General features: G+C 40.2%; 1 protein-coding gene across 1 annotated transcript in view; it reads right to left on the bottom strand.

The window, feature by feature from the left end:
- NBAS (NBAS subunit of NRZ tethering complex) overlaps nt 1-27,970 on the bottom strand; it is a 408,512-nt gene that overhangs the window by 85,042 nt on the left and 295,500 nt on the right. Inside the window, exons 45-47 of the mRNA XM_048845538.2 lie at nt 24,317-24,535; nt 23,145-23,347; nt 5,769-5,858 (exon numbers count right to left, since the gene is read on the bottom strand). Of these exons, the coding sequence (XP_048701495.2) occupies nt 5,769-5,858; nt 23,145-23,347; nt 24,317-24,535 (512 nt within the window). The remainder of the gene's footprint in view (nt 1-5,768; nt 5,859-23,144; nt 23,348-24,316; nt 24,536-27,970) is intronic.

Below are 27,970 nucleotides of genomic sequence, written 5' to 3'. Positions count from 1 at the left end.
TGCTGAACAAAATTAAATGAAAGCTACATAAGCTAAATATGTATTTAATATGTAAATATTGCTCGGGCATGTAGGACTGAAATCAGGAAGGCTACATCACACCTGGAGTTGCAGCTAGCGAGAGATGTTAAGAGTAACAAGAAGGGTTTCTTCAGATATGTTGACAACAAGAAGAAAGTCAAGGAAAGTGTGGGCCCCTTACTGAATCAGGAAAGCAACCTAGTGACAGAGGATGTGGAAAAAGCTAATGTACTCAGTGCTTTTTTTGCCTCTCTCTTCACGAACAAGGTCAGCTCCCAGACTACTCCTCACCTCACCTCAGTCCCCAGAAAAATTATGGAGCATGTCCTCAAGGAATCAATTCTGAAGCACTTAGACGAGAGGAAAGTGATCAGGAACAGTCAGCATGGATTCACCAAGGGAAAGTCATGCCTGACTAATCTAATTGCCTTCTATGATGAGATAACTGGTTCTGTGGATGAAGGGAAAGCAGTGGACGTGTTATTCCTTGACTTTAGCAAAGCTTTTGACACAGTCTCCCGCAATTATTCTTGTCAGCAAGTTAAAGAAATATGGGCTGGATGGATGCACTACAAGGTGGGTAGAAAGTTGGCTAGAATGTTGGGCTCAACGGGTAGTGATCAATGGCTCCATGTCTAGTTGGCAGCCGATATCTAGCAGAGTGCCCCAAGAGTTGGTCCTGGGGCCGGTTTTGTTCAATATCTTCATAAATGATCTGGAGGATGGTGAGGATTGCACCCTCAGCAAGTTTGCGGATGACACTAAACTGGGAGGAGTGGTAGATACGCTGGAGGGTAGGGATAGGATACAGAGGGACCTAGACAAATTGGAGGATTGGGCCAAAAGAAATCTGATGAGGTTCAACAAGGATACGTGCAGAGTCCTGAACTTAGGACAGAAGAATCCAATGCACCGCTACAGACTAGGGACCGAATAGCTAGGAAGCAGTTCTGCAAAGAAGGACCTACGGGTGACAGTGGATGAGAAGCTGGATATGAGTCAACAGTGTGCCCTTGTTGCCAAGAAGGCCAATGGCATTTTGGGGTGTATAAGTAGGGGCATTGCCAGCAGATCGAGGGACTTGATCGTTCCCCCCTATTCGACATTGGTGAGGCCTCATCTGGAGTACTGTGTCCAGTTTTGGGACTCACACTACAAGAAGGATGTGGATAAATTGGAGAGAGTCCAGCGAAGGGCAACAAAAATGATTAGGGGTCTGGAACACATGACTTATGAGGAGAGGGTGAGGGAACTGGGATTGTTTAGTCTACGGAAGAGAAGAATGAGGGGGGATTTGATAGCTGCTTTTAACTACCTGAAAGGTGGATCCAAAGAGGATGGACCTAGACTATTCTCAGTGATAGCAGATGACAGGACAAGGAGCAATGGTCTCAAGTTGCAGTGGGGGAGCTTTAGGTTGGATATTAGGAAAAACTTTCTCACTAGGAGGGTGAAACACTGGAATGCGTTACCTAGGGAGGTGGTGGAATCCCCTTCCTTAGACGTTTTTAAGGTCAGGCTTGACAAAGCCCTGGCTGGGATGATTTAGTTGGGGATTGGTCCTGCTCTGGGCAGGGGGTTGGACTAGATGACCTCCAGAGGTCCCTTCCAACTCTGATATTCTATGATTCTAAACTAGAAAAAGGCACTCACTCTCAAATAAGAGTGTCCACATGGGGAGCTGTACTGGTATAATTACAGTGGTATAGTTATACTAGCAATTTATTGAAGTATTCAATGCCTAATAGACCTGGTATTTATGGGATTGAAATTTAAATTCCATTCTGTGCTAAGGATGGACTGGCTGATTCTCAGACCCCAGCACTAACTACTATAGAGAAGCCACGATCTGTCATGTACCATTCTCTTGACTTCAAGTTCTCTGTACAAACACTGATGAACAAGAAGCTAAAGCCAAGAAATGCATGGAGAGTCTGTCAGTTTTCCTAACATTCAGGACACAGATTATATATGTCTCTCTTTTGTACTGTGTATTCCTAAACTCACCTATAAGTGTGGCTATTCGTGATGGACTATTACTTGAAGCACTCAGTCCTGCTCTAACTCAAGTCAATGAGAATTTTTCCACCATCTTAAATAGGAGGAGTAGATATATGCCTCAGTGCTATAACCAGGTTCTCTGGTATTGCCATTTAACATTTTACCTCTGCTTCTGAAAAATCATTGCGTGTTTTGGAGTTTCCTATAATATGAACTCAAAGAGAAATATAGGATTATGAAGTTTTTAAAGCATTTATTATACAGTTTTGGTCTGTTTGGTTTTTGTAATACTTGGATTTTTTTTCCCCATGACATGGGTATTAAGCACATGATGGAGTGGCTTATATATCAAAGATGTGTATGAGCCATAGTAAAAATGCTTGCAAAAACACATGGAAAGAAATAATGCACAGTGGACCATTTTTGAACTGCAGTTTCATGTTAGGCTGTTTGGGATTAAAAAACAAACAAAGTTGTCATAGATTATGGAAGTAAAAACTGGCAATAGTTTAATTTATCTAGCCATTTTTAGCATAGCCAATTCTCAACTCTAATCTGGACACCTGAAGACACACTGCTCACTGAATTTATCAAAGTGCTAAACAGGAGGTGGAAGTGAGAATCCTACTAGACTCTGTTTTCTCAATTGCCGGTCTGTTGCTGCTGTCTGCCAAGGACAGGGTCTAAAGCAGGGGTTCTCAAACTGGGGTCGGGACCCCTCAGGGGGTCATGAGGTTATTACATGGGGGGGCGCGAGCTGTCAATCTCCATCCCAAACTCCGCTTTGCCTCCAGCATTTATAATGGTGTTAAATATATAAAAAAGTGTGTTTAATTTATACGGGGAGGGGGTCACACTCAGAGGCTTGCTATGTCAAAGGGGTCACCAGTAAAAAAGTTTGAGAGCCACTGGTCTAAAGCCACTTATTGCTCAGTTCAGATCTTCTACAACTAAGCTGAGCTGGGCACAGCTAATGTTCCCTGCTCAGCATGCCCCGACCTGCCCTTATATGGAGTTGCTCAACAATGGGCCTTAAGTATGGGTATGTCTAGAAAGCAGCAGGGAGGTGTGATTCCCAGAGCCTGTAGACAGACACGTTCTAGTTCTAGTCAAACTAGCACCTACAAGTAGTAGTGTGGCTGTGGCGACATGGGCTGCGGCTAGGGCTAGGAACTCAAAAACAATCCTGCCTGACCCCCGAGGTATTTACTGGGGCAGCTAGCCCAAGCTGCCGCCTGTGCTACCATGGCCCCACTGCTCGTTTTAGAAACTAGTTCAAACAGAACTAACAAGTTTACGTTCACCTCTGCTGGAAATCACACCTCTCAGCTGCTGTGGACACATACCTTAATGCAGTGGTTCTCAAACTTTTGTACTGGTGACCCCTTTCAAATAGCAAGCCTCTGAGTGTGACCCCCCCCCCCTTATAAATTAAAAACAATTTTTTATATATTTAACACCATTTATAAATGCTGGAGGCAAAGCTGGGTTTGGGGTGGAGACTGACACATCGTGACCCCCCACGTAATAACCTCGCGACCCCCTGAGGGGTCCCGACCCCAGTTTGAGAACCCCTACCTTAATGTGTATTGGGAGAGGACGGGGGAGTTCTGCCTCTTCCCCATGCACAGTGTTACTTCAGATAAGCAATTCGCAAAAGCCCTGGCTCAGCACTTCTTTCAGGGATCAGTTCTCTCAGCTAACAAGTGAAATTATGGGGACCAATGAAAAGATGTGAGATTCCCCCTATCACCAAAGTCAGCGAAAAACCCCATCACATTGAATTATAAAAACTCACAAACATATATCTGACTTAAGTTTCTTTTTCGTTTACCACCATAAGACCACTTTTTTTTTGTTTGGTATACTACATTTTCCATCTCAAACTGAGATTTGTATGCCGTGTTTCAGTCCAGAATAAATTTTAAGGCTGAGGTATCATGAAAGTGCTGACACACCAGAAGAGTAGCAATGCTAAGAGAACCAATAAAATGATAAATAACACTGGCAGGACACTAAAGTGTACAGACCTTACCATCCCCCCCCCGCTTCATGCCTGCTGCTTCTGGTTATGGCTTAGTCAAAAATAGGTATAGTGCTAATGAGTGTTGTACAGCAAACAGATGAGGATCGATTCAGAATTAAGTAAAGCCTTTTTTTTTTCCTAGAGTGGGAGTTATTAACAAGGAACTGGATAGGTGGGAGAGCTTTTTTTTTTTTAAAATGTAACTAATGGATTGTGAAAGTCGTTCAGAGGATGAATTTCCAGGAGCTACAATCAAGGAATTCTTGATGGCAGATCCTAGGGTTTGGAATTAATTCCCAGTGGGATTCTGTCACTTTTATAGCAGGATGCAAAATGGACCTTTTTGTTCAGATGCTTTTCCAATAAAATGTTGCAATCCCCACTGGTAATTAGGCTCTTGGCTCTAGTCCTTTCAGTAAGTATAGTTTGATAATTGCAAGGGGTTGTGGAATATAGTATGATTTTCTTTTAAATTATACAAAAGTCTAGTACTACTAATGGGTGTCGTATAATGCATGCGAGAAATAAATCCATTGTATACTCCTTTGCAGAAAAATATCCACATTCGCTACTGTACCTTGTCATAGCATTGTGACCAAAAAGATCTGACAGTGTTAGCAAAAGGATTTCTCAGATGTATTGTAGCCCATAGGACTAGCCTACTATATCATAGCCTGTCTTTATTTACTGGTTTGAGTTATATTATTATATTTGGCTTATATTTTTATATTAAATAACTTTAGTAAACATTACTTCATTATATTTGGCTGTAACACAAGGAAACTACTGGCCTGTATCCTGTACGATTAGCTAAAGCAAGTTAGCATAAGTATTTGTAACGTTTAGCATAGATAAATGGCCTACCAGTTACCCTTTAGATTTTAGGGAATTTAATGTTCTTATCAAAGATTTTTGCGACCTACAGGTAACTACAAGGTACACCGCAAGAACATGGAAGTAATGGTCCAGGTCAAAGGTAACAGGTTTTGAGAATGAGATAACTGGCATTAATATGTATGGCTACGCTGTTAATATGTATGAATATGCTACCTCTGGAGTAAGTGTGCCCTAAGATTATATGGGTGAGGAAATAAGATTTGGGCATGGAATGTTGGGCACTGACATGAATATTCAGGAGAGTGCAAAGACCCTATAAAAGGGCAAAAACACCATGTGAAGGGGTACTCTATCCAACTAGTTTAGTTCCCTTTTGTTCTTTTTGTCTTTAGCTTTTCGCTTGGCTTTTTCAATACAACAGCTACACAACATTTGACCCTTCTCTCCACCATCTTGGACACTGACGAACTTGAAGCATCGGACTCATTTGTCATACCAGAGACAAGGCTGATCCTCTGTCTCCCATCACCAGGTCCACTCAGGAAGGGTGTGAGTCTGCTAATCTAAGCAGCTTTTGTAAGGAATGATACCATAAGTATCCCCAGAACTCTATTATTTTTTTTTGATTCTGTGGTTTTGAGCTTTGATAACTTTTTCCTTTATTTTAATAAAAATCTCTCAAGTTCAGCTTTGATTTCAGCATGAGCATTCTAGCCACACACCCTGAGGGTCCTTAAAAAAATATTGAACTCTCTACATTTAATTCTGTGTAGCCTGATTTCAGAACAAGAACCTGATTATTTTCTGGTCAGATCATGGGTGAGCCTATAACAATAGACAACCCGCTAAAAATCAGGTTAACAGCATTCATATACATTCTTACCCCTTTTCAGCACTTGCGTGGACTGCAGAAACAATCCCTTCCAGGATCTGAAGTGGGTCTTTTATCAAAGTACATTCAGCACCCTTGTCACTGTTAAAAGAATCAAACAAAAACAGTTTATACAAAACCATGATTATTTTAGAATAAAGGTTTCTGGACACACTATCTAATTTTGTCTGTACACCTGAAGGTCATTTATGAATATTCAATAAATGTGACAACTTTAGCAGTTTTCTTACTTGATTAGTACCTTTTATCTCTTTGTCATATGTGATGTGAGGAGCAAAAATGGAAATAAACAACAGGAGAAAACAACAGAACTCAAATGCACTTTAAGGGAAAAATCTGGAGAGTTGAAATGGCCTGGAACATTTGGTATTCTTCAGAAGGCCCAGGTGAAAAATTACAGAAATGCACTGGCAAAATCTGCAGGGTAACATGATTCAGTGTGGGTATGTTCCTCCACTGATTATTAATAAACTAAAGGCTATGCACAAAACATGTCACCATACTTTCTCTTCAAGAATCAGTCTGCCTATGATTAAATAGAATAATTATGAATCATGTCTCCAGTCAGGGAATTTCCACAGTTGGGACACACTACATGTCAGAAGATGATAAAAGTTGGAGTGGCTGTTGTTAGCTACTTATCTAAAGATAAAAGTTGCAGTGCTCTTTAAACATCTGTCTTATGGAATGAAATTTCAAATTTTTTATATGAAGTCTAGAGAAATAAACATGAAAAATGACTGAATATTTACGGGGAAACTGAATTACACTAGCACTTTAAGCCTCAAGTCTCTTTTCATACAAACTGTTATAAGGACACTGATGGTTAAGCTGACCTGTCTATTTTAGGGTGGCTCATTTTAGTTTTTAAGAACTAAGGATGCTAGACAAATGCTTCCAAAACTCGGTTTGCTAAGAACAACTCAACCACCAGAGATAGATTATACCCTCCCTTCAATTCATCAGGACAGTACAGTTATTGTATCATTAGAATAAGTGTCAGCCTTTTGCTATACCAGAGAACTATGGCTTCCTACTAATTCAAAAAATGTCAAAGGCATCAATGACTTCTCCGCCAAAGATGAGATAACCCAAAGAGTATCAGATATTGCAATATGCAGAGGAATAATTACAGCGCTTTTCACATTTACCCTTAGAGTTATGGTAGTTTCTACAACCTTGTAATTTATGCAACTGCAGCGGGACAATATGTGCCCTGGCTAAGAAAATAACTACTCTACACAGGTGACCCTTGAGGAAAGTATAGACGTGCAGGTTTTGAAACCTTAGCAGATTTTCTTCTTTGATGTTGATTAGTAGTCACAGTCTATGTCAATACCATTGGATCAGTAGATTAAAAATGACTGAATGGCAAAAAACTACATTAATGCAGAGTTAAAGTTGTTTGGTGGCATGCCATCCCCCTGCAGAATGATGAGTTAAACAAAACTCAAACTTCTGAAAATCAGGAAATGCAGAGTTAAGGTTGCCCTCTACCAGCAATGCCCTGATTACACCCTGTTAATACACACTGCCAAAACCACAGGTGCTTAATGTTAGGGGGCTTATTCCTTCACTCACTTACTTCCCTGGTCCTTCTCGCATGAACAGAGAGCAACAATACCCTAAGTCCAAAGATGCAAACAATTTGATGTTTATTGGGACGAACTTCCAGCAAGCATGATTCCAGTTTCCTTCCTTAGTGTCCCCCTTCTGTGACGCCACAGAGCCTTACACCTGTGTCCCTGTTCCCATTCCTGCCCTTAGCCAAACATGATTCCAATTTCCTTACCCCCATTCCTTGTTCCCATTTCCCCCTTTAGCAAAACATGATTCCAATTTCCTTACCCCCCATTCCCTGTTCCCATTTCCCCCTTTAGCAAAACATGATTCTAATTTCCTTACTCCCATTCCCTGTTCCCATCTCCCCCACCCCCTCACTTCCTGATTGACTGCAGACTATATAGTAAAACTTGAGTTCTGCTTAGCTATACCTTAACCAATCATTTTCCTGAAATTTAACTAACCAATCCTAACATATTGTAACATGATTACGTAACCAATTATACCCCACCACCTTAATTAGTTTACACCCAGCAATATTAATTATACAGCAGACAGGAACAATCACAGAACCAGACAGAGATTATACAGACAAACAATAGCAAAGTGAAAAGGAGTACTTGTGGCACCTTAGAGACTAACCAATTTATTTGAGCATAAGCTTTCGTGAACTACAGCTGACTTCATCGGATGCATACTGTGGAAAATACAGAAGATGTTTTTATACACACAAACCATGAAAAAATGGGTGTTTATCACTACAAAAGGATACAATTAACTTAGGCTTGAATAGAGCCTGGGAATGGTTGAGTCATTATAAAAAGTAACCTATCTCCCTCCCCCCCCCCCCCCACTGTTCCTCAGACGTTCTTGTTAAACCCTGGATTTGTGCTGGAAATGGCCCACCCTGATTATCATACACATTGTAAGGAGCGTGATCACTTTAGATAAGATATTACCAGCAGGAAAGTGGGGGGGGGGAGGGGAGGGGAGAGAAAACCTTTTGTAGTGATAAACACCCATTTTTTCATGGTGTGTGTGTATAAAAACCATCTTCTGTATTTTCCACAGTGTGCATCCGATGAAGTGAGCTGTAGCTCACGAAAGCTTATGCTCAAATAAATTGGTTAGTCTCTAAGGTGCCACAAGTACTCCTTTTCTTTTTGCGAATACAGACTAACACAGCTGTTACTCTGAAACCTGTCAATAGCAAAGTGGGAACTATAATGACAAAACAATACAGAAGTGAAGATTTCACATCCCAGTTATTGATAAGTGAGTTCTTGCCAGACAGGATGCTATCAAACTAAGTTTCCTTTTACATTTTCTGGGCACTTCCCTTTCTCTGGAGGTGATAGGCGCTATCAGAACAGGTTATTGTATTCCTAACAGCCCAATAGCACCTTATTTCAATGGGACTAGTTTGGAATGTAAGGATGTGACCGTTCACTTCCCAGCTTATGGCTGCCTCTGCTGCTTAGACATAGGGCCTCAGACTGTCACAGTAAGAGAAGGACCTTACACCGGCAGACAGTGATTTTGATTCTTTCTTTTATACCTCTATAACTAGCCAAGTGATAAGAATACACCTAAATTCTTCGAGTATAGGCCTTTACCAACAGGCCTGAATATCTACATCCTAACACTTAAACGTACAAACTTTTCACCTCCTTTTACCACTCATTCATTCTAATCTACAGGATTCCATCTGACACTATTATAGGACAAAAAAAGGTTGAAATCTTCCTCCTCCCCTCCTCCTTTGAGCAATGCCTTGATAAACACATACGACACTGGCCTGTAAGATTCAGGAGGTTCCAGATCCTGGCATATACACTTAGCCAACTGCCCAGAAAGAATACCACATGTGTACAACTGAAGAATCACTTCACAGCCTTTTAAAACTCTCTTACATTTAAAGCATACCATCTTAACTTCCACTTCCACTTAACCATCATTAAAGTATTAGTCCTCTCATATTCTAGTTCACTGCTGACAATGTCCTTTGTAATAAAAGCCCTATTTCCTGATACTGACATAACCTACACAATTCTGCAAAGAAATGATGAATACTGCATCCTAAAGGTACATACGCACCTCTTTCCTTTCATCATGTGAGAGGGTGTGAAACACCCATCTCCTCATATCACAATCACAAACACATCTCTACAAAACAGAGCTAATTAGTGCCTCCACTAATCAATCCAGCTACACGTGACACTGACCACACTTTAGCTTGAGTACATGTTGATAATAAATGCTTAGACTGCTTGCATATCCCAGCTCACTACTGACAACAGCCCTAGTAATACCCTGTCCCATGCCCTGCTAATTATATAATGTGTGTAGAGATTCTGTTTCTCAGAGTTTTTAATTTCAATTTTTAGGCTTATTTTTAGCGTTTTTTCCATTCTATATAGATGTTCAGAAGTCAGAGTTTCAAGGATCTCTTGTATACTGTAATGAGAAGATTTTTTTTTTCAGGTACTTCCCAAAATTCTTATCTACTTAATTTTTATTACAGGTATAAAAAATGCTCTAGATGATTAGTTTAAGCTTCACATCCTCGTTATTGAACCCCTGGTTGGTGTACTTGTCCCTACTGCGTTTTAACATAGTACTTTTTCATTTAGCACTGTTAGAGCACTCCAGGGAATCTTTAGTGTGAAACAGCAGGATCTACACGGACCAGTTAAAGTGCAACATGTTAGTGTGCTTTAGAAATCACACCCCCAAAGTCCACATTACTGCTCTGGATAGCCAATCCCTTAGATATAAGCCAAGCAGCAGTGACATTTACCTATACAAACAAACTGCACTGTGAAAGGGATGAAGTCAACATGAATTGAGTAACCATTTCTGGTGTTTATTGGATAAATGCTAATTTCATTTTTCTCATATCGGGGATGTTTTATCAGCGTATTAGTTATAACCTAAAATCAGAAGCCCTCAATGTACACAGTTCTGCACTGAAATGATGCATACTAGATCCTGAAGGTTCACATGCAGTCCTTTCTTTTTGCGTTCACACACCAGCAGGCACAAAACTCAGATCTCATATCACACTTACAGCTCCTTAAATCACAAACGCACCTTTACTAAGCAGGAGGAACTACTGCCTTCATCAGTTCTTCTAGGTACACCTAACATGCTGATTGCACCTTGAGTGTATGCAAGTAATTCCCATTGGTTACTGCCTATTGCGGGGAAACAGAAGAAAGGCGGCATGGGCAAACAGTTTTGTTTTCCTTTTTGTCCTATAATAGCATTCGATGGAATCCTGTGAGTGAGAGTGAATGGCTTGTAAAGGGAGGTGAAGAGCTTGTACATTTCAGCAACTGTGGGCTTGGCAGAGTAAAGGTATGTGTGTTAATAGAGTGTAACTGCTGAAAGAGGACAGAGTTAAGGTTGCAAAAGCATCCTTAACTCTGCATTTCCTGACTTTCAGAAGTTTGAGCCTTGCTCAACCCAGTGTTCTTCAAGGGGATGATATACCTTAAATTTGAATTAATGTAGGTTTTTTTGCCATTCAATTTCATAGGTTTATTTATTTATTTATGTTTCCCAAACAGAAAAGGATACATTGCTGGTAGGAATTAGCTGTCATTTCGGCAGTTGTAGATATCATGTCCCACAAGCTTGTTACTGAACCAGCTATCCTTCCCTCCCAACACGCACACCTTGCCAGCCATGCCCTTGACCCATTCACTGCATTCCCCCTCCAACCTGGCCCCCTCCCCACTACTGTACCTAGGTGCTCACCGCCCCCACATCACAAGCAGGGAATGGATTTCCAGGAAGACTTTACTTCCTCGTATACAAAATCTCTATTGCTGTCATTACCTCCCTTCTATAACTGACTCATACACAGTGCCTAGAGCGAAGAACAACTATGTTACAGTGGAATGGGGCTCCTGGTCATGTTTCAAAACAGTTGGAGGGTGGAGTTTGTGACAGGGCTGGTGGAAGAACTGAGGCAGGATTTCTGTTCCAAAATACTGAGCGTTTTATGTTTGAGAGAAAGATCCCCTAATCCCTGTCCAGTAGATGTACCCCATCTCCCAGAAACAGTGAGATGTCAGAGCTGGTAATGTTTCTATGCCATATAGTGCACATTGTCTGGTCAGCCCATTTCCAATTTCCTGATTAGTGTTCTTCCAAAACTTAATCGCTTTCATATTGACGCTGTAGAAATTATTCAGACTCTTGGCGAAATCTGAGAAGACAGCTCCTGCACACAAATCTCTGATGTGATCCAAATCTGCTCTCACACATTGTTTTGTGTATCCTAAGAATAAAGCCCAGATCAGCTCCACCCGAGTGAATCATCACAACGTCTAGTAGATCACAACTTCTTAGGTCACTGGTTAGATGCTGCAGTGTGGGCAAAACATGGAATCTCCCAGAATCCACGTGTTGGCAACTCTGGCAGCACACACATTTCTTTTCCTTGGTAGTCAGCTGCAAACGACCACTTTGTGTGTTGGGAAACTCATTAATCTGCTTCAAGGTCTGGAAGCAGCCACTTGCCCTGCCTTGGGACCTGTAAAATATATATTTTCTCAAATACTCAGTCCAACACTTGCCTACCACCCACCCTCATTTCCTGCCCGCTCTGCAGCCGCAACTCCTCTACTTGTCTCTGTCCCTTCCCCAAAGTCCTCTGTCTCCAGCTCCTCCCCACCCCACATAACAAAAAAGTTGATTAGACTGGCTGCTGACTATTCTGCTGTGTTCGCAGTAAACCTCCCCTAAAATAAATACACATTGTAACAGAGACAACGTGTAGCAAGCTTTCTGAGTTATTAAATTTCTATTGCACAGGAGTACAAACTTCTGGAGTAGAAACATCAGTGGAGGGGTGTTCACCAGGAACAGCGACATGGGCACATTCCCCCAAACTACCCAGGCAAGCATAAGTTGGCTGCAAAGAAAACATCTCATTGTGTTTTTCTGTCATGGCACATGTGCACTATAATCCTTCCACAGTGCACGTCTACACAAGCTAAGAAGTGAACATTTTCTTAAATATCTTAAATTTATTTTCTTAATTAAAGTTCACAATTTGGGTTCTCCAAATACATAATTAGTGCATGGCACCCATTTCGGTCAAACTTGACTTGCTGCAGCCCTAAACATCTCTCCACCTAATACACCTCCCCCCACCCAGGGAGCATTCACGTGTCCAATTTCCCCTCTCCCCCGCCCAGTACTTTAATTATATTCCCCAAAAATAAAATTGCCACCTATGACTCTCAGATTGCTGCAGCCTCCAGTCATTCAGTCCAAAACTTTTTTTCCTTAGGTGGGAACTTGTAATTAACTTATCCGTAGTTATGTTAATTGATGGATGAGTTCACAGACATCAAACTCAAACACATCTGTGATTCATCCAGTCATGAGTATCGCTCAGTTTAACAGTATAAGGCAGCACACAGAAACCATATTTGTAGGGCCTGTAACTCAGGAAATCCTCAAATGACCCCAAATTTGGATCACTAATGCTGACGTGCACTCCAAGAGGCACATCAAATTTCAAAGCACTCCAAGTAACCATTTGTATTTTACTGCGCTTACAAGAATCGAACTTTAAAGCATATAAAATGGCGAGAATGGAAACCCTGCAGTCATTTTTCTGTATTGATAAATGGACATAAAAATTACATTTTCCTAAGTACCACTGTCAATTTGGGTCCCCCAAATATTTAGTGGGTGCCATGAACTAACTTGGGTAAAACTTAACAGAGTGAGACCAACATCACATCAATAGTTTGATGTCTAGCTCTTTGTAAAAAAACCCCAACCAACCAACCAACTAAAACCAACCAACCAACCAACCAAACCCCACCCACCTAGAAACATGCAGAAGTAATAAACCATATGAAAGAATGGGGATGCTGAAAAAGGGAACCTGTAATAAGGACAAAACAGAGCTATATGCACAATGAAATGGTTTCCATTCTGTTTAAAAAAATAACAAGAAGGAAACAAAAATAAAATTTCAAATACTGGCATAGAATCAAGAGAGCTATACCATTTAAACTCACATTATTAGAGATTCTTCTGGAGACTGACTTGAAATTTCCCATCTTGTCTTGTTGGACCTGATCCGTTTTTTGGACTAGCTTGTGCAATAAGGGAATTTGTTTTTCATATATATCATCAAATATACAAAGAACTGTAAGAGTGATTTAAAAAACACAATCCAAACAGAGAAATATGGTTCTGTGAGGTACAGAGGGAATGAGGATGGTTTTGTGGTTAAAGTACAGGACTAGGAATGAGGAGATATGAGACCTATTCCTAGCTCTGCAACAGGACTTTCTGTGATTTAGTTTTCCAGTCATTTAAGATACACCTTTTCTATGGATAACCAAATTTTATGCCATAGGAGAAAGTGTTTTTCACTAATTTTGGGTTCCTCGGGTTTTGGATGGCCAAAAACCTGAAACACCTCCAGGACTTGATTTTTTTAAAAAGCTCTGGGTGACTTCATTGGGAAGTGCAAATGTACCTCTGGAAATCATGCTATGTATCTCAAACTGGGCTCATCTGAAACAACAGAAATTAAAGGATATTTCTGAAAACTGAGGACTTAACATCTCTGTGTTTCAATTATCACATATGTGAAGCAGGGACAATATTTACTTTCCCAGGATAATGTTAATTCATTAATGTTTATAGAGTAATTTGAGATAGTCACACGGAAGGTGATGTAGAAAGGCAAGTGTTATTCCACCAGAAAATGGGTAAGTTGGCCCTTTTTCCGAAAGTGGAAAGTCTAGTTATCCATGGTAAGGATGTATTTTAAAATAAAACAGAAATTAACTCAATTAATTGTAAACAAATAATGTTAATTTCTAAAATATATGGTTGGAAGCAAATATTTTTCTTCTTAAAAACCTGATACTATCTGAGTTGCCTTAAAATTGGTTAGGACAATGAAAAAGAATTACAATTCAAAAGACTTTTACATGACAAACAATCATCCGCTAAATTTTTACAAGGAATACAGTTTTCTTATTTTCCTCCTAATTAACAGTAAAATCATCAGAAGCTACTGACAAAAGCAAACATAATTAATGAAACATTAGTCCTTCACACAGATTATATGGTATTTTGTGTGCGTTTTTCTCTCTCCCCCCCCCCTTACACCCCTCTCCCAAGAAACCTAGAAGTTTTAAGGTGAAGACTGCATGAGTCTAGTATAAACAAACTGATAAAGGCTCATTTTAATTTCAGTTCAGCTGCAGAAAAACGACATGAATTTAATCAAAAAGTTCCTCAAGAGCAATAAAAAAATTACAAAGAATGCTTAAAAGGCAAATAAATTAAACACAGCTAAATCTTTTCACTTAATTACATTATTCACTGAAAATCTTTGATGCCTTCCTTAGCCTAACTTTCCATCCTGTTATATTTGTGCAGCCCTTCGACAGCGAACAGCGGAGAGGCTAACAGAGGGAGTTTGCCTGGGATCTGTCCGAGAGGAAATATGCTAAGTGCTGCATTGGGGGGCTGTGTTGGTGAGTATCTGAGTGTCTGTTGCGGGGATGGGACAGTTTGTCAATTTGACTGTGTGCTTCATTGTTTGAAAAGCGTGAATTGGGAGTGCTTTGTTCCAGGTGAGTCTTGAGTGGGCCTGACAGTTATAAAAAGCCAGTCAGCTGCGAACCAGGTGAGTGCCGAACAGCGGAGAGGCTAACAGAGGGAGTTCGCCTGGGGAGAGCCCACTGAGGCTTTCATCTTGCAGGCTTCTCTGAGTACTTACTACAACACCTGAGGAAACTCGTAGAAGGAAGGTAATACATGAGGATGGTGAGCTTTCAGCTGTTGTTACCTGCATAGGATGTGTCATGTTTCTCTTTCTTCCACAGGACAGAAGCGACTTTGTCTGTACAAAGTGCAAGCTGGTCTCCATACTGAAAGAGAAGGTTCAAGGTCTGGAGAAACAACTATTGACCCTGCGTTGCATAAGAGAAACTGAAGATTTCCTGGACAGACGTCAGGATATGCTTCTACGGACACAACATTCTGAAGATTCAGAGCAGGCAGCGCAGTGGGGACAGAAGGACGGTGGAAAGAGAAGAGTTTCCACCCTAAATTTTGAGAAGTGGACTGAAGAGTCAGGGAGGCAGGTTGACAGTATAGGAAAATGGAAGTATCTGACAGAACTTGACAATTTTGTTAAATACTCTTGGCTTAGCTCAAAATTATGTATCTAGAATTAGGGGAATAACTCTGTGTTCCATCTAAAACTGATCTGTTTCTAAGAAGGTTTGTGTGAGAGAAGTTTGGAGCTGGTTGGTTAGCTAGAAAAATCCAAAGAAATGTGAAAAAAAGGGGAGAGGAATTTCAAAGAGAACATTTTTAGATGGTTCTGTGCAAAACTTAGTAAATAGTTTACTAGGAAAATGCACAAAATTCTGTTGTCTTTTGAAACTGTACATAGTAACAACAGTAAATAATATACAACAAATGGAAGAAAAGGGAAGTTGATAGTAATGAATATAAATCAAAAGTTAGGAATTACAGAAAATTGATAAAGGAGGTAAGGAACACAAAGAGAAATCTATGGCCAGCAGAATTAAGAATAATAAAAAGGATTTTTTAAAAATATACTAGGAATAAAAAGAATCCTGACAATAGTATTTGTCCATTACTAGATGGAAATGGTAGAATTATCAGTAACAACACACAAAAAAAGGTAGAAGTGTTCAATAAATATTTCTGTTCTGTATTTGGGGGGAAACAGATGATATAGTCTTATGACATGGTGATGATAACACCCTTTCCATTCCACTAGACATTTTAAAATTAGCAGGTCCAGATAACTTGCATCCAAAAGTTTTAAAAGTGCTGGTTGAGGTTACTGGACTGGATTACTGGTTAATCATCAATTAATGTTGATTTTCAAATGCTATCACCTTCACCAAGGGTAGGGGAACTTGATGGGGCTGACAGTGCCTGGGGTACAGTCCCAGCAGCAAGAGAAGGAGACACTCGTCAAGGGACGATAGGTAGCTCCTCCCGCTGGGAGTCTCTAGCACCCATTGGCCTGCTGAGAGAGAAGGGTGCTGACTGGCCAGCATTCCCCAGCTCCCAGGATTAACCCCATGTGGAGCCTCTTCTGGCTCTTTTCCAGCAACCCACCCTACACACATGAACTAGAAATGTCAACCCAGCCTGATAGATGCTGCATGTCTAGCTGATCACCTGTTTAAGGAGTCAGGGACCATTTTTTTGTCCCACAGGACCAGGGAATTTTTATTATTTTTTTTGGTTTTCCTCGCAGCACCTTCAAGCCACAATGGGTTAAACAGGAACATGCTTACTACCTAATTGAGCTACTGGGGTACAGTTGTTTGTTTGTTAGAATTTGAGACCAGTTTCCAGTTCAGTTAAGAGAATAAAATGAACGGTTCCCAGAGGTCAAAGATCTGGGCCTTAGGCTCATGTGATAGGGTGAAATCTTGCGTGCTGAGGTCTCCATCCTTGCTGCTCCCTTTGTCCCTGTTGTGGGAAAAGGCTTCTAGAACTCATACAGCTGAGTTCTGTGTGGGTAGGCTGAAAAGAGCCTAACTGATATTATGGGTTATTTGGTAAGGAGTCCCGTAACCCCTACACTGGAACCGATTAAATGCCTTGTACAGGAGAGTATGGGAGATGGGTGGGTATCACCCTTCCCATGTTAAAGTTCAATTCCATGTACATATCTGTCCTCATTTTACCACCATTCACATCAAAAAGTCTTGGAGCACAGGGAAAATTCCAGAAAAATGGAAGAAAACTAATGTTATGCCAATATTTTAAAAGGGTAAATAGGATGACCCTGGTAATTATTGGCCTGTCATTCTGACATCGATCCCAGGCAAGACAATGGAGCTGCTGAAATGGGACTTGATTAATAAAGAATTAAAGGAGGGTAATATAATTTATGTCAATCAATGTGGGTTTCTGGAAAAGAGATCCTATCCAACTAATTTCATATCTTTTTTTGATGAGATTGCAAGGTTGATTGATAAAGGTAGTAGTATTGCTGTAATATACTTTGACTTCTGTAAGGCATTTCACTTGGTCCTGCATACCATTTTGATTAAAAAACTAAAATGATATAAAATTAACCTGGCACACATTAGATGGATTAAAAATGGCTAACTGATAGGTTTTAAAACTGTAACTGTAAATAGGGAATTGTCATTGAGCGGGTCTGTTTCCAGAAGGGTCCCAAAGGGACTGTTCTTGGCCCCACACTATTTAACATTTTTATCAGTGACCTGGAAGAAAACAAAATAATCAATGATAAAGTTTGCAGATGACACAAAAATTGTGCGAGTTTTAAATAATGAAGAGGAGAGGTCACTGATTCAGAGAGATCTAGATGAGTTGGTAAACTGGGCACGGGCAAACAATATGCATTTTAATACAGCTAAATGTAAACGTATACATCTGGAAACAAAGAATGTAGGCCATACATGCAGGATGGGGACTCTATCCTGGGAAACAGTGACTCTAAAAAGACTTGTGGGTTATGGTGGATAATAAGCTAAACATAAGCTTCCAGTGTGATATGGTGGCCAAAAGAGCTAATGTAATGTATTTGGCACTGGTGTGACTGTTGCTAGAATACTGTATCGAGTTCTGGTGCTCACAATTCAAGAAGATTGTTGATAAACTGGTGAGAGTTCAGAGAAGAGCCACAAGAATGATTAAAAAACATGCCTTATAGTTATAAAGTCAAAGAGCTCAACGAATTTAGCTTAACAAAGAGAAGGTTAAGAAGCGACTCGATTACAGTCTATAAGTAGGTACACGGGGAACAAATATTTCATAATGGGCTCTTCAGTCTAGCAGAGAAAATTATAACATGATCCAATGGCTAGAAGCTGAAGCTAGACAAATTCAGACTGGAAATTAGGCATACACTTTTAATGGTGAGAGTCATTAACCATTGGAACAATTTACAAAGGGTTGTGGTGGATTCTCCATCACTGGCGATTTTTAAATTAAGATCGGATTTTTTTTTAAAAGATACACTCTAGGAATTATTTTGGGGAAGTTTTATGGTGTGTATTATACTGGAGGTCAGACTAGATCATGGGTTCTCAAACTTCATTGCACCACGACCCCCCCTTCTGATAACAGAGTTACTACATGATCCCTGGGGACAAAGGTGTTGGAGCCCGAACCCTGCCACCCCGTGTGTGAAGAAAGAGTGTTACAGCCCAAGTCCCACTCCCCCAGGTGCGAGGAGAGGTGTCTGTACCCCAAGCCCGAGCCCCGCTGCTCTGGGTGGGGGTGAGTTCGGGCTTTGGCTTCAGTCCTGGGTCCCACCAAGTCTAATGCTGGCCCTGGTGACCCCATCAAAATGGGGTCAAAAACCACTTTGGGGTCCCAACCCACAATTTGAGTATCGCTGGACTAGATGATCACAATGGTCCCTTCTGGTCTTAGAATCTATGAATAATTTTTGTACTCACTGTGGGATCTTAATTTTATCATCAAAATGTTAAACAGAGGGATTTTTGTCCTGCATTAAGTTTGTTTTGAGATTTGAATGTTATTTTGGAGCCATCACAGAGGCCAACATAATCTTTCACAGAAGAAGGCAACTTACATTAAGGTTAAGATGGTTCAATGACATTCCCTATCAACTCAGTCATTAAAAATCCAGGGGAACTCCAGTTAAGCTAAATGTTACATCTACATCATCCTCAATTTACACAGTTTACCATCATGCACCCCAAAACAAAACTCAAACTCTTCAGCTTCGCAACATTCTGTTCTTTCAAACCCGTTGTATGACCAACCACAATTGAACTGAACTGGAACCAGCCTGGGGGCTGGTTCTATTCAATAACGTCATAAATGATTTGGATAATGGCATAGAGAGTATATGTATAAAGTCAGCACATAATACCAAGCTGGGAGATGTTGCAAGCGCTTTGGAGGACAGAATTAGAATTCAAAGCAATCTTGACAAACTGGAGAAATGGTCTCAAATAAATGCAATGAAATTCAATATATACAAATTCAAAGTACTACACTTAGAAAGGAATAATCCAAAATGGGAAATGACTGCTTAGGAAGGAGTAATGCAGAAAAGGATCTGGCGGTTATAGCAGATCACAAACTAAATATAAGTCAATAATGTAATACTGTTGCAAAAAAGCAAACATCATTCTGGAATGTATTACAGGAGTGTTGTAAGCAAGACACTAGAGTAATTCTTCCACTCTACATAGCACTGATAAGGCCTCAAGTGGAGTACTGGTTCAGTTCTCGGCACCGCATTTTGGGAAAGACGTGGACAAACTGAAGAAAGTCCAGGGGAGAGCAACAAAAATGATTTAAAGGTCTAGAAAACATGATCTACGAGGAAAGAAAAAAAATGGGTTTGTTTAATTTGGAGAAGAGAAGACAGAGGGGACGTGATAACAGTCTTCAAGCACATAAAAGGTTGTTACAAGCATAAGGGTGATAAATTGTTCTCGTTAACCACTGAGGACAGGACAAAAAGCAATGAGTTTAAATTGCAGCAAGGAAAATTTAAGTTAAACATTAGGAAAACGTTCCTAATGGTAACTGTAGTTAAGCATTGAAACAAATTCTCTAGAGAGGTTGTGGAATCTTTGTCATTGGAGGCTTTTAGGAACAGGTTAGACAAATACCTGTCAGGGATGGTCTAGATAATACTTAGTCCTGTCTCAGTTCAGGGTACTGGACTAGATGACCTATCAAGGTACCTTCGAGTCCTACATTTCTATGATTTCTAGGAATTCACAAGTCCAATCCTTAATAAGCCCAAGAAGTTTCAAAACAAAAAAAACCTTAGGAGTTTTCTTTTATCAAGTTTCAGAGTAACAGCCGTGTTAGTCTGTATTCGCAAAAAGAAAAGGAGGACTTGTGGCACCTTAGAGACTAACCAATTTATTTGAGCACAAGCTTTCGTGAGCTACAGCTCACTTCATCGGATGCATGTCTCCTGCTGGTAATAGCTTATCCAGAGACTAACCAATTTATTTGAGCATAAGCTTACGTGAGCTACAGCTCACTTCAGCGGATGCATGTCTCCTGCTGGTAATAGCTTATCCAAAGCGCTTTGGATAAGCTATTACCAGCAGGAGACATGCATCCGATGAAGTGAGCTGTAGCTCACGAAAGCTTATGCTCAAATAAATTGGTTAGTCTCTAAGGTGCCACAAGTACTCCTTTTCTTTTATCAAGTTACACTTATTGAGTTCCTTAACTTGGCAGTCCTTGCAGACAGCAAGGATTTTTTTTTTATAATTACACTTTTTTCCCCACTGAACCTTGAAATGCACAGGAGTCACAGAAAATGTTGTGGTTAGTAAGTTTCGATTTGTGATATGCACTAGCTTGAATGTTAATGTGCTGGTGCATGACTGAGACACATCCAATTTCACTCACTTCAATGACACCCATGTCATCAGGCTAAAAAGATGCCAGGCAACAACCTTTCTTTAAAATGCTCGCTATGTTTAGAGAGAAGCTATTTATACAGTTGTAACCCTCTTCTGTACTTAGGTCGATATGCAGCATACTATCTTGCACAAGGATGCACTTCACAGCTTTTGCACCTGTCTTTTTACATATCACAAAGTAGGGACATATGGGCCCAGATTTTCTGATGTGGGCACTAAAATTGCCTTTTCTTCCCTCCTGCCAAATGGGAAGCAGAAGTAACAGACAGGATGATCTCTGAGAAGGAAATACCCCAAACCATTGAGGCTCCTTTCCCAAATCAGCCAACACTAGCTTTAGCCAGGTTTACAGGAGTAAATCAAGGCCTTTTAGTTCCCGGGTACTGAACAGACTCATCTGGAGAACTGCGTTCATTAGCTTCGACTCTCCCTTTTGCTTAGGGACAGCAGCCAGGAGAAGCATTCACAGCCTCGAACACCATTTACAGACCTCTGAAACTTGGTCACTGGTGGTTGTTTCCTGATCATCCCATTACTCACCTACCCCTATGTCAGGATTCCTTCTCCACTCTGAACTCTAGGATACAGATGTTGGGACCCGCATGAAAGACCCCCTAAAATTATTTCTTCCAGTTTAGGTCAAAAACGTCCCCAAGGCACAAAGTTTTTCCCCTTGGATTAGGTAAAATGCTGCCACCACCAAGTGATTTAACAAACCATCAGGGAAAGGACCACTTGGAGTTCCTATTTCCCCAAAATATCCCCCCAAGTCCTTACAGCCCCTTTCCTGGGGAGGCTTGAGAATAAACAAGATGAGCACAGACCAGCCTTGGATTTTTAAGACCCCAAAAAACCAGTCAGATTCTTAAAAATCAGGACTTGATTAGAAGAACAAAAAAAGATAAGAGAACAACTCTGTAAGATCAGAATGGAAGATAATGTTACAGGCAGTCAGATTCAAAACATAGAGAATCGCTCTAGGCAAAACCTTAAGTTACAAAAAGACACAAAAACAGGAATACACATTTCCTCCAGCACAGCGAATTTCACAAGTCAAAACAAAGAAAACCTAATGCATTTTCTAGCTAGATTACTTACTAACTTTACAGGAGTTGGAGGAATTGCATCCTTGATCTGTTCCCGGCAAAGGTATCACACAGAGAGACAAAAGCCTCCCTCCTCCTTCCAGATTTGAAAGTATCTTGTCCCCTCATTGGTCATTTTGGGTCAGGAACCAGCCAGGTTACCTGAGCTTCTTAACTCTTTACAGGTAAAAGGTCTTTGCCTCTAGCCAGGAGGGATTTTGTAGCACTGTATACAGAAAGGAGGTTTCCCTTCCCTTTATATTTATGCACCCTACAATTTATCAGCTACCCAACTTTATTGTTTGAACACATTATGTTTTTCACCTTTTTATTCTTCTCCTTTCTCCCTCCCTCCCTATCAGTTTCCTTCTCCCTTTACTCAATTTCTTTCTTACAACAGTCCGTTTCTACTCCCTACAAATAAATGATAAAGTGTAATAATGTATGCCCTTCAAAAAAAGGTAACTGCTCACCCAACTACTCATTGTGCATTCAACTCAAGGTCCCTCCATTCAGATTAGGACTCTGAGGACAATTACTTTTCAATTCCGTAAAATCAAACAGATCAAAGCTACATAAAAGACAAAAAATAAATCTTGAAAGCCTAAATTTTCAAAAGTAACTAATAATATGGGATATCGGACTAGATGTACCCAGAGGGTCTGATTTTCACAAAGTGATGAACACCCATCCACCATCAGGAAATAAGGCTCCTTTAAAGCTAGACACCCCAAAATTGTGGAACCTAAAATCAGTCATTTTGAAAACACAGGCCTTAATTTGGCACCTAAAGGTTCTGCAGTTCCAGCATGAAAGAGCTCCCAGGTCCACACAGCCCAATCCATATGTAAAACATCCCTATAACACAGGAAATTCCTCCTTTTGGACCCCACAACCTACTCCCAACATCCACTCTACATAAGGGAACTTTCCATTCTCTCTTTATTAACAAAGGCACAATTCATTGTAACCACTCCAAAGACACACAGCAGGTGTATATAGTGGGTATATCTTATGAGCACATTTCCAAAAACTGGACCCATGGCATAAGAGCAAATTTACGAAAAAAGGTTAAGTCCATGCTCAGTCTCCTGGAACCCTGTATACCACAATGAATTCTATAGGCATGGAATTATAAACCACTAAATATAAACATCAACCCAAACTTCTCTAATATCTGCTATTTCTTCAGGCCCTGCAGAATTCCAAGCATCCTGGAACACAAAGAAATAAGAAAGTTTTTTATTTTTAATAATTGTAGAAATTTAACTTACCTTAATGCAAATACAATTTTATTTATTGCGCATTGTACTATATCTCTGGGGGAGAGTTCCAGATCTCCAACCGCCACTTCCAACAACTGCTGTATCATGTCTAGAGGCTGACCATCTATACACATAGCTACTGCCTGGTCATGGATTTTTTCCTTCTCTGATCTGGATAAATCATATAAGTGGCCATACTTCTGTAGCATTTCCTGAAAACAGACATTTTAAAACTCATGAAATAGGGTGATCTTTACTTACAGATATGTATGGCTCAGTACCTCAATATTTACCGTGGAACAGAAAAGACTGGCTAAAGGAAATTTCTGAAGACCTTCAAAGAACAAGTCAACAAAACCAAAATATACCATAATAAAATATGGCAGAAGTCATTATTTCCACCATTATAGCTCATGGTAACATTTAAAACAAATAACTGATTACTAACCAGGCTTCCTTATAATTCAAAATACTTTTTATGAGTATCATCGATAATGTCACATTTATGTAGAGGAACTTTACTAGCAACAGCAACTTATTTTTTCAAGTGTGCTTTATTTTACAAGCAAAAATATATGCAAAACTAAACACTTTATTGCATTGTGGAAAACTGAAGATTTCGTAAAAAGTATAAACATTTTCATCTGACTCATGCTCCTCAAAAAAATGCTGACCTGCTGCATATTACTTTATAAAAATGGTGGGCGGGAACATTTTCCCTGAACAGAGTGATATACGTATGAAAGATAAAGCTGTCCAGTGAATTAATTTTTTTTCCAGGGACATACCTGTAATAGTACAGTAGCTCAATAAAGCTTACCAATTAACTGATACAGAACTGTCTCACTGAATTGTATATCAATACAAACTCTGAAACCTTGCATAAGTTCCGCCTATGAACTTTAAATTGAACCCCCACCCTGACCTTTTGTTCCAGCAAAAGAGAACTGATCCTTTTGTATTAAATTATTACAATTTATGATTAAACACAGTCAAGTCTCAGAGTTAATCAATGATCTACAAAAAGAATAAGAAGGCATATTCAGCAATTTAGAAATCCCATCAAGTGCAAACCTCTAACATCATTTGTAGTAACTTGAAAGTGAATAGAGATAGAAGGCAAATATATGCTGCTGCTAGAATATACTTGATTTTGTTTGTTATGTGTAATTTCTCATTACCTGGTCACTGTTTTTCAGAGAAGTGATAAACCTATGATTGAGTGTTTCCAGATGAGCAAGAGACTGCTGGAGATGATTCAGCACTTTCTCATAAGTGATAGGTGTGCTTCCAGTACCGTCCATACCATCTTCAGAATTCTTTTTTCTTGATTTCTCAATGATTTGTTGCATTGCTTTAGTAGCCTTATTAGTCATCTCTAGCCGGGCATCTACTGACAGCTGAAAAAGAGATTATGCTTATTTGATCATTATCGTTATTATTCATTCATTATTATTTGTATTACAATATTGCTTTGAGTCCGCAACCAGGATCATGACTCTATTGCATTAAGCACTGTATAAACACATGGTAATACACAGTCCTTGCCCCAAAGAGTTAACTAAAACATTAAGTGAAACACTAAATGGCAACATTCTTATTTCTCTAACCAAGTCATTTATTTGAAAACCATCACGTTCTGTATATTTCCCTGCATTTTTCTTATGAACCAGAAGCAGCGAGAATAACAGCTGAAAAAAAGAAAAAAACACATAGTGTTCTTTTATCCCCTAACTTCTGGGCTGAACGTTCCATAGAATGGAACTTTGAAAGTCTCCATTTTTAAAATGTTGTTTCACACAAAATATTTATTAGGATATACTTAGGGACAAGTTTGAAGTCCAAATTTTAATTCATATGTTTTAAATTGCCTGTCAAATTTCTTTGAAGTTGTCAATAGTCCAGCTTTTGAGTTAAGCTATTTTGATTTATATTAGGTCACTGTTTAAATCTATACTTAACTTAGAACAGTGGGAGGTCTACAAATTTACATATTTCTAGCTTATCCATCATAAGCCACATTTGAGTCCAACCATCCATGCATTCATTGTAACTTTTTATATTCAGCTGATCAGATGCTGATGTAGACAAACAGAACGCCATTTTTTCTAATCAAGGATGTACTATAGCTTACACTAACTTTAGTCCATTTGCTAGAGGCATTGATTGGAACTACAGACATTATTTAAAGAAGGTGCAAGCTTAACTAGAAAGGTTATAGATAAGTGAGTTCTATTCTATCAAATGCTTGAGTCATATAAGCAGCACTAGTAAACAAGCTATTCTTACTTTGAGAGATCTTATAATCCTAACAATGCTTATATCAACAACATATACTTCTTTCAGATTATTTTATATTTATTAACACACATCAAGCAGTCTAAATAAATTAAACTAAAATTTAAGTGTTCAAAAACAGTCTCCTTGAACTAAGTTAAACAGTATACTCAAATGAGGAATTTTTTCCCCTAGAAAGTACTTTTATTCTTGGACTTCCATGTAGAGATTTGTACATACTATACATTGATAAAAGACTGTTCTCAGCTCGACATGTATTTTTAAAGAAGTTAGTGTGATAAGGTGTTTCTCTCTCTCAGTTGCTCTAGTGCCTATGGTCCTGGGTTGGCAGGTGATGGCAACAGATTTCAGGGCTGCGAAGGAACCACAGATTTTGAGCTCTTTTTACAAGGTGTGCATACCCCATACTAGCCAGGAAACGGTTAATCCCACACTATGGGTGGAGGAAGTCCTGATCCTCAGACTGTGCTGGTCATGCTCCAGCTACTGTAATATAAAGAAGAGCAGCCCAGCTCAGTCTGGGCTGACTGCCTAAGAGGAAGGACACTTGGTGGAGGCTTCAGCCCAAGAGTTGTTACAGTCCTTGCCTGCGGGAGCCAGACATCCCAAGACACAGAGCAGAGACCTGTTGCCTACAACTGACTGGCCTGAATCCTAGGGAGTTACCTGAATCCTGGAATCCTAGGGAGTTACCTGCGCCGAAGAGCCTGGAGACCCTGGCGTCCTACAGACTGCAGCTTCAGGAAGCCCGGTAGGAAGTGCAGGGAGCTGGAGGGAATACTATCTTCCACCCATGTAAGGTCAGCGTGTTGTGGTTGGATTCCCTGCTGACCCAGTGGTGGACCACTCTGCCACTGTTGGGGCCTTGGGTTGGGACTCGGTGGAGTCGGGTGAGCCTGGGCCCTCCTACGCCAGCCATCACCCCCTTTGGTGACAGCCTCCAGATCTGGCCATTATGCCATGCTGCCCTGCACTCAAGGGACACTCTATTGACTCTGTCAGCTACGCCATGCTGCCCTGTACTCAAGGGATGCTGAATTGACTCTGGCCATTAGGATGTGCTTCCCTGCACTCAAGGACCTCTCTATTGACTCTGTCCGCGAGGCCATGCTGCCCTGCATGTGAGGATCAGTCTATTGACTCTGGCTGCTAGGCCATGCTATCCTGCGCTCGAGGGCTGATGTATTTACCCCAGCCACTAGGCCACATTGCCCTGTGCTCATGGGCAGCCATATTGTCTCGAGCCATTAGGCCTTTCAGCCCAGAACCCGAGGGCCACCACTCTGACTCTGGACATTGGGCCACACTATGGTGAGGCCCAGCCCAGTCTCAAAGACTGTATCTGTAGTATCAGCGCAACCCTACTCCACCCGAAGGGAGACGGGGTGTGCATACACCTTAGCTCCCCCAAAGCTAAGATCTACAGGGAAAGGAAATGGGCAGAAATACTCTTAGCAAAGACAGTCTCTCAAGAAGAGTAGCTAAGATACAGTCAGTTCACTGAGCCCCCTTATCTGTTTCCCAACATCGAAGTCGCCATCTCCCAGACCTGGATTTAAAGATTCAAATAGGATCTCAAAGTAATGTACTTGAACTTTTTTTCCCTCCTTTCTCCTATTTAAAAATCACAATTAAGATTTTACATAAAGGCTTTTTAAGTTTGGGATGAGACCAATATTTTAAATGTACTTAACACTGTAGGATTAACTAGTTTTACAAAGCTTATGTTGTTAGCATGCTTTGAGAAAATTACCAAAATAGTGACTAAAGGGCAACAGGTGAATATAATTTCAAGTTTCAAAGTCCTGACACACAGGAGGTACGAAACAATGATTGGGTCTACATGCCCAGATCTTGAATAGAAAAGCGGTTGATAGAGGGGTACTGAGAGAATAACAGATATGTTTGTAAGAATGGCAGTAACTTGTGGAGAACTCCAGAAGGAGTTTGCATGAGAAAGTGGAAGGGAATTCCCTTGAGGGAAACAGGAAAATTTAGACAGGTTTACTCTTAGCAGTACAAACCAAAATCCCATAATCATTTGTATCTGAACCAAAGTGCTCTGTATCTGTATGCTAGATGCTTTGAACTTACGTTGCACTTTTGTGTGTTACCAAATGATGGATTGTATGTAATTTCTTTACTCTAACCTATTGGCCTTTAGGAAATGTGTCCAGATGTCCAGAAAGGGACTACTTGTGATTGATTAGAGATACTTGTTATTACAGATGTCTTCTGTGACTGATGGCATAATGATTATTGAAAAATGTGTTTAGCTCATCAGGATCTGCTTGTTGCCACAGGTGTTTTGTGATATAATGACTTGATTATAGATGTATTTAGCTTATTGATCACATAAATTGAAATACCATGGGCAAGAAACCCCACAGGCAAGTAAATTATGGGAATGGAATTTCTTTGTATATAAGAACAGTATATACAGAGGTGAACTTCTGAAAGGTAGTTGACAGGGAATCAAGCTGCAGGTCCATTTTCCCAGATCATTTTGATACTGTATAATGTTCCTTTCTGTATTC

The sequence above is a fragment of the Caretta caretta genome, chromosome 3, assembly GCF_965140235.1.
Source record: "Caretta caretta isolate rCarCar2 chromosome 3, rCarCar1.hap1, whole genome shotgun sequence".
Classification (NCBI taxonomy): domain Eukaryota; kingdom Metazoa; phylum Chordata; order Testudines; family Cheloniidae; genus Caretta; species Caretta caretta.
Note: the sequence above shows the minus strand (reverse complement) of the source record. Positions and strands in the feature narration are given on the sequence as shown.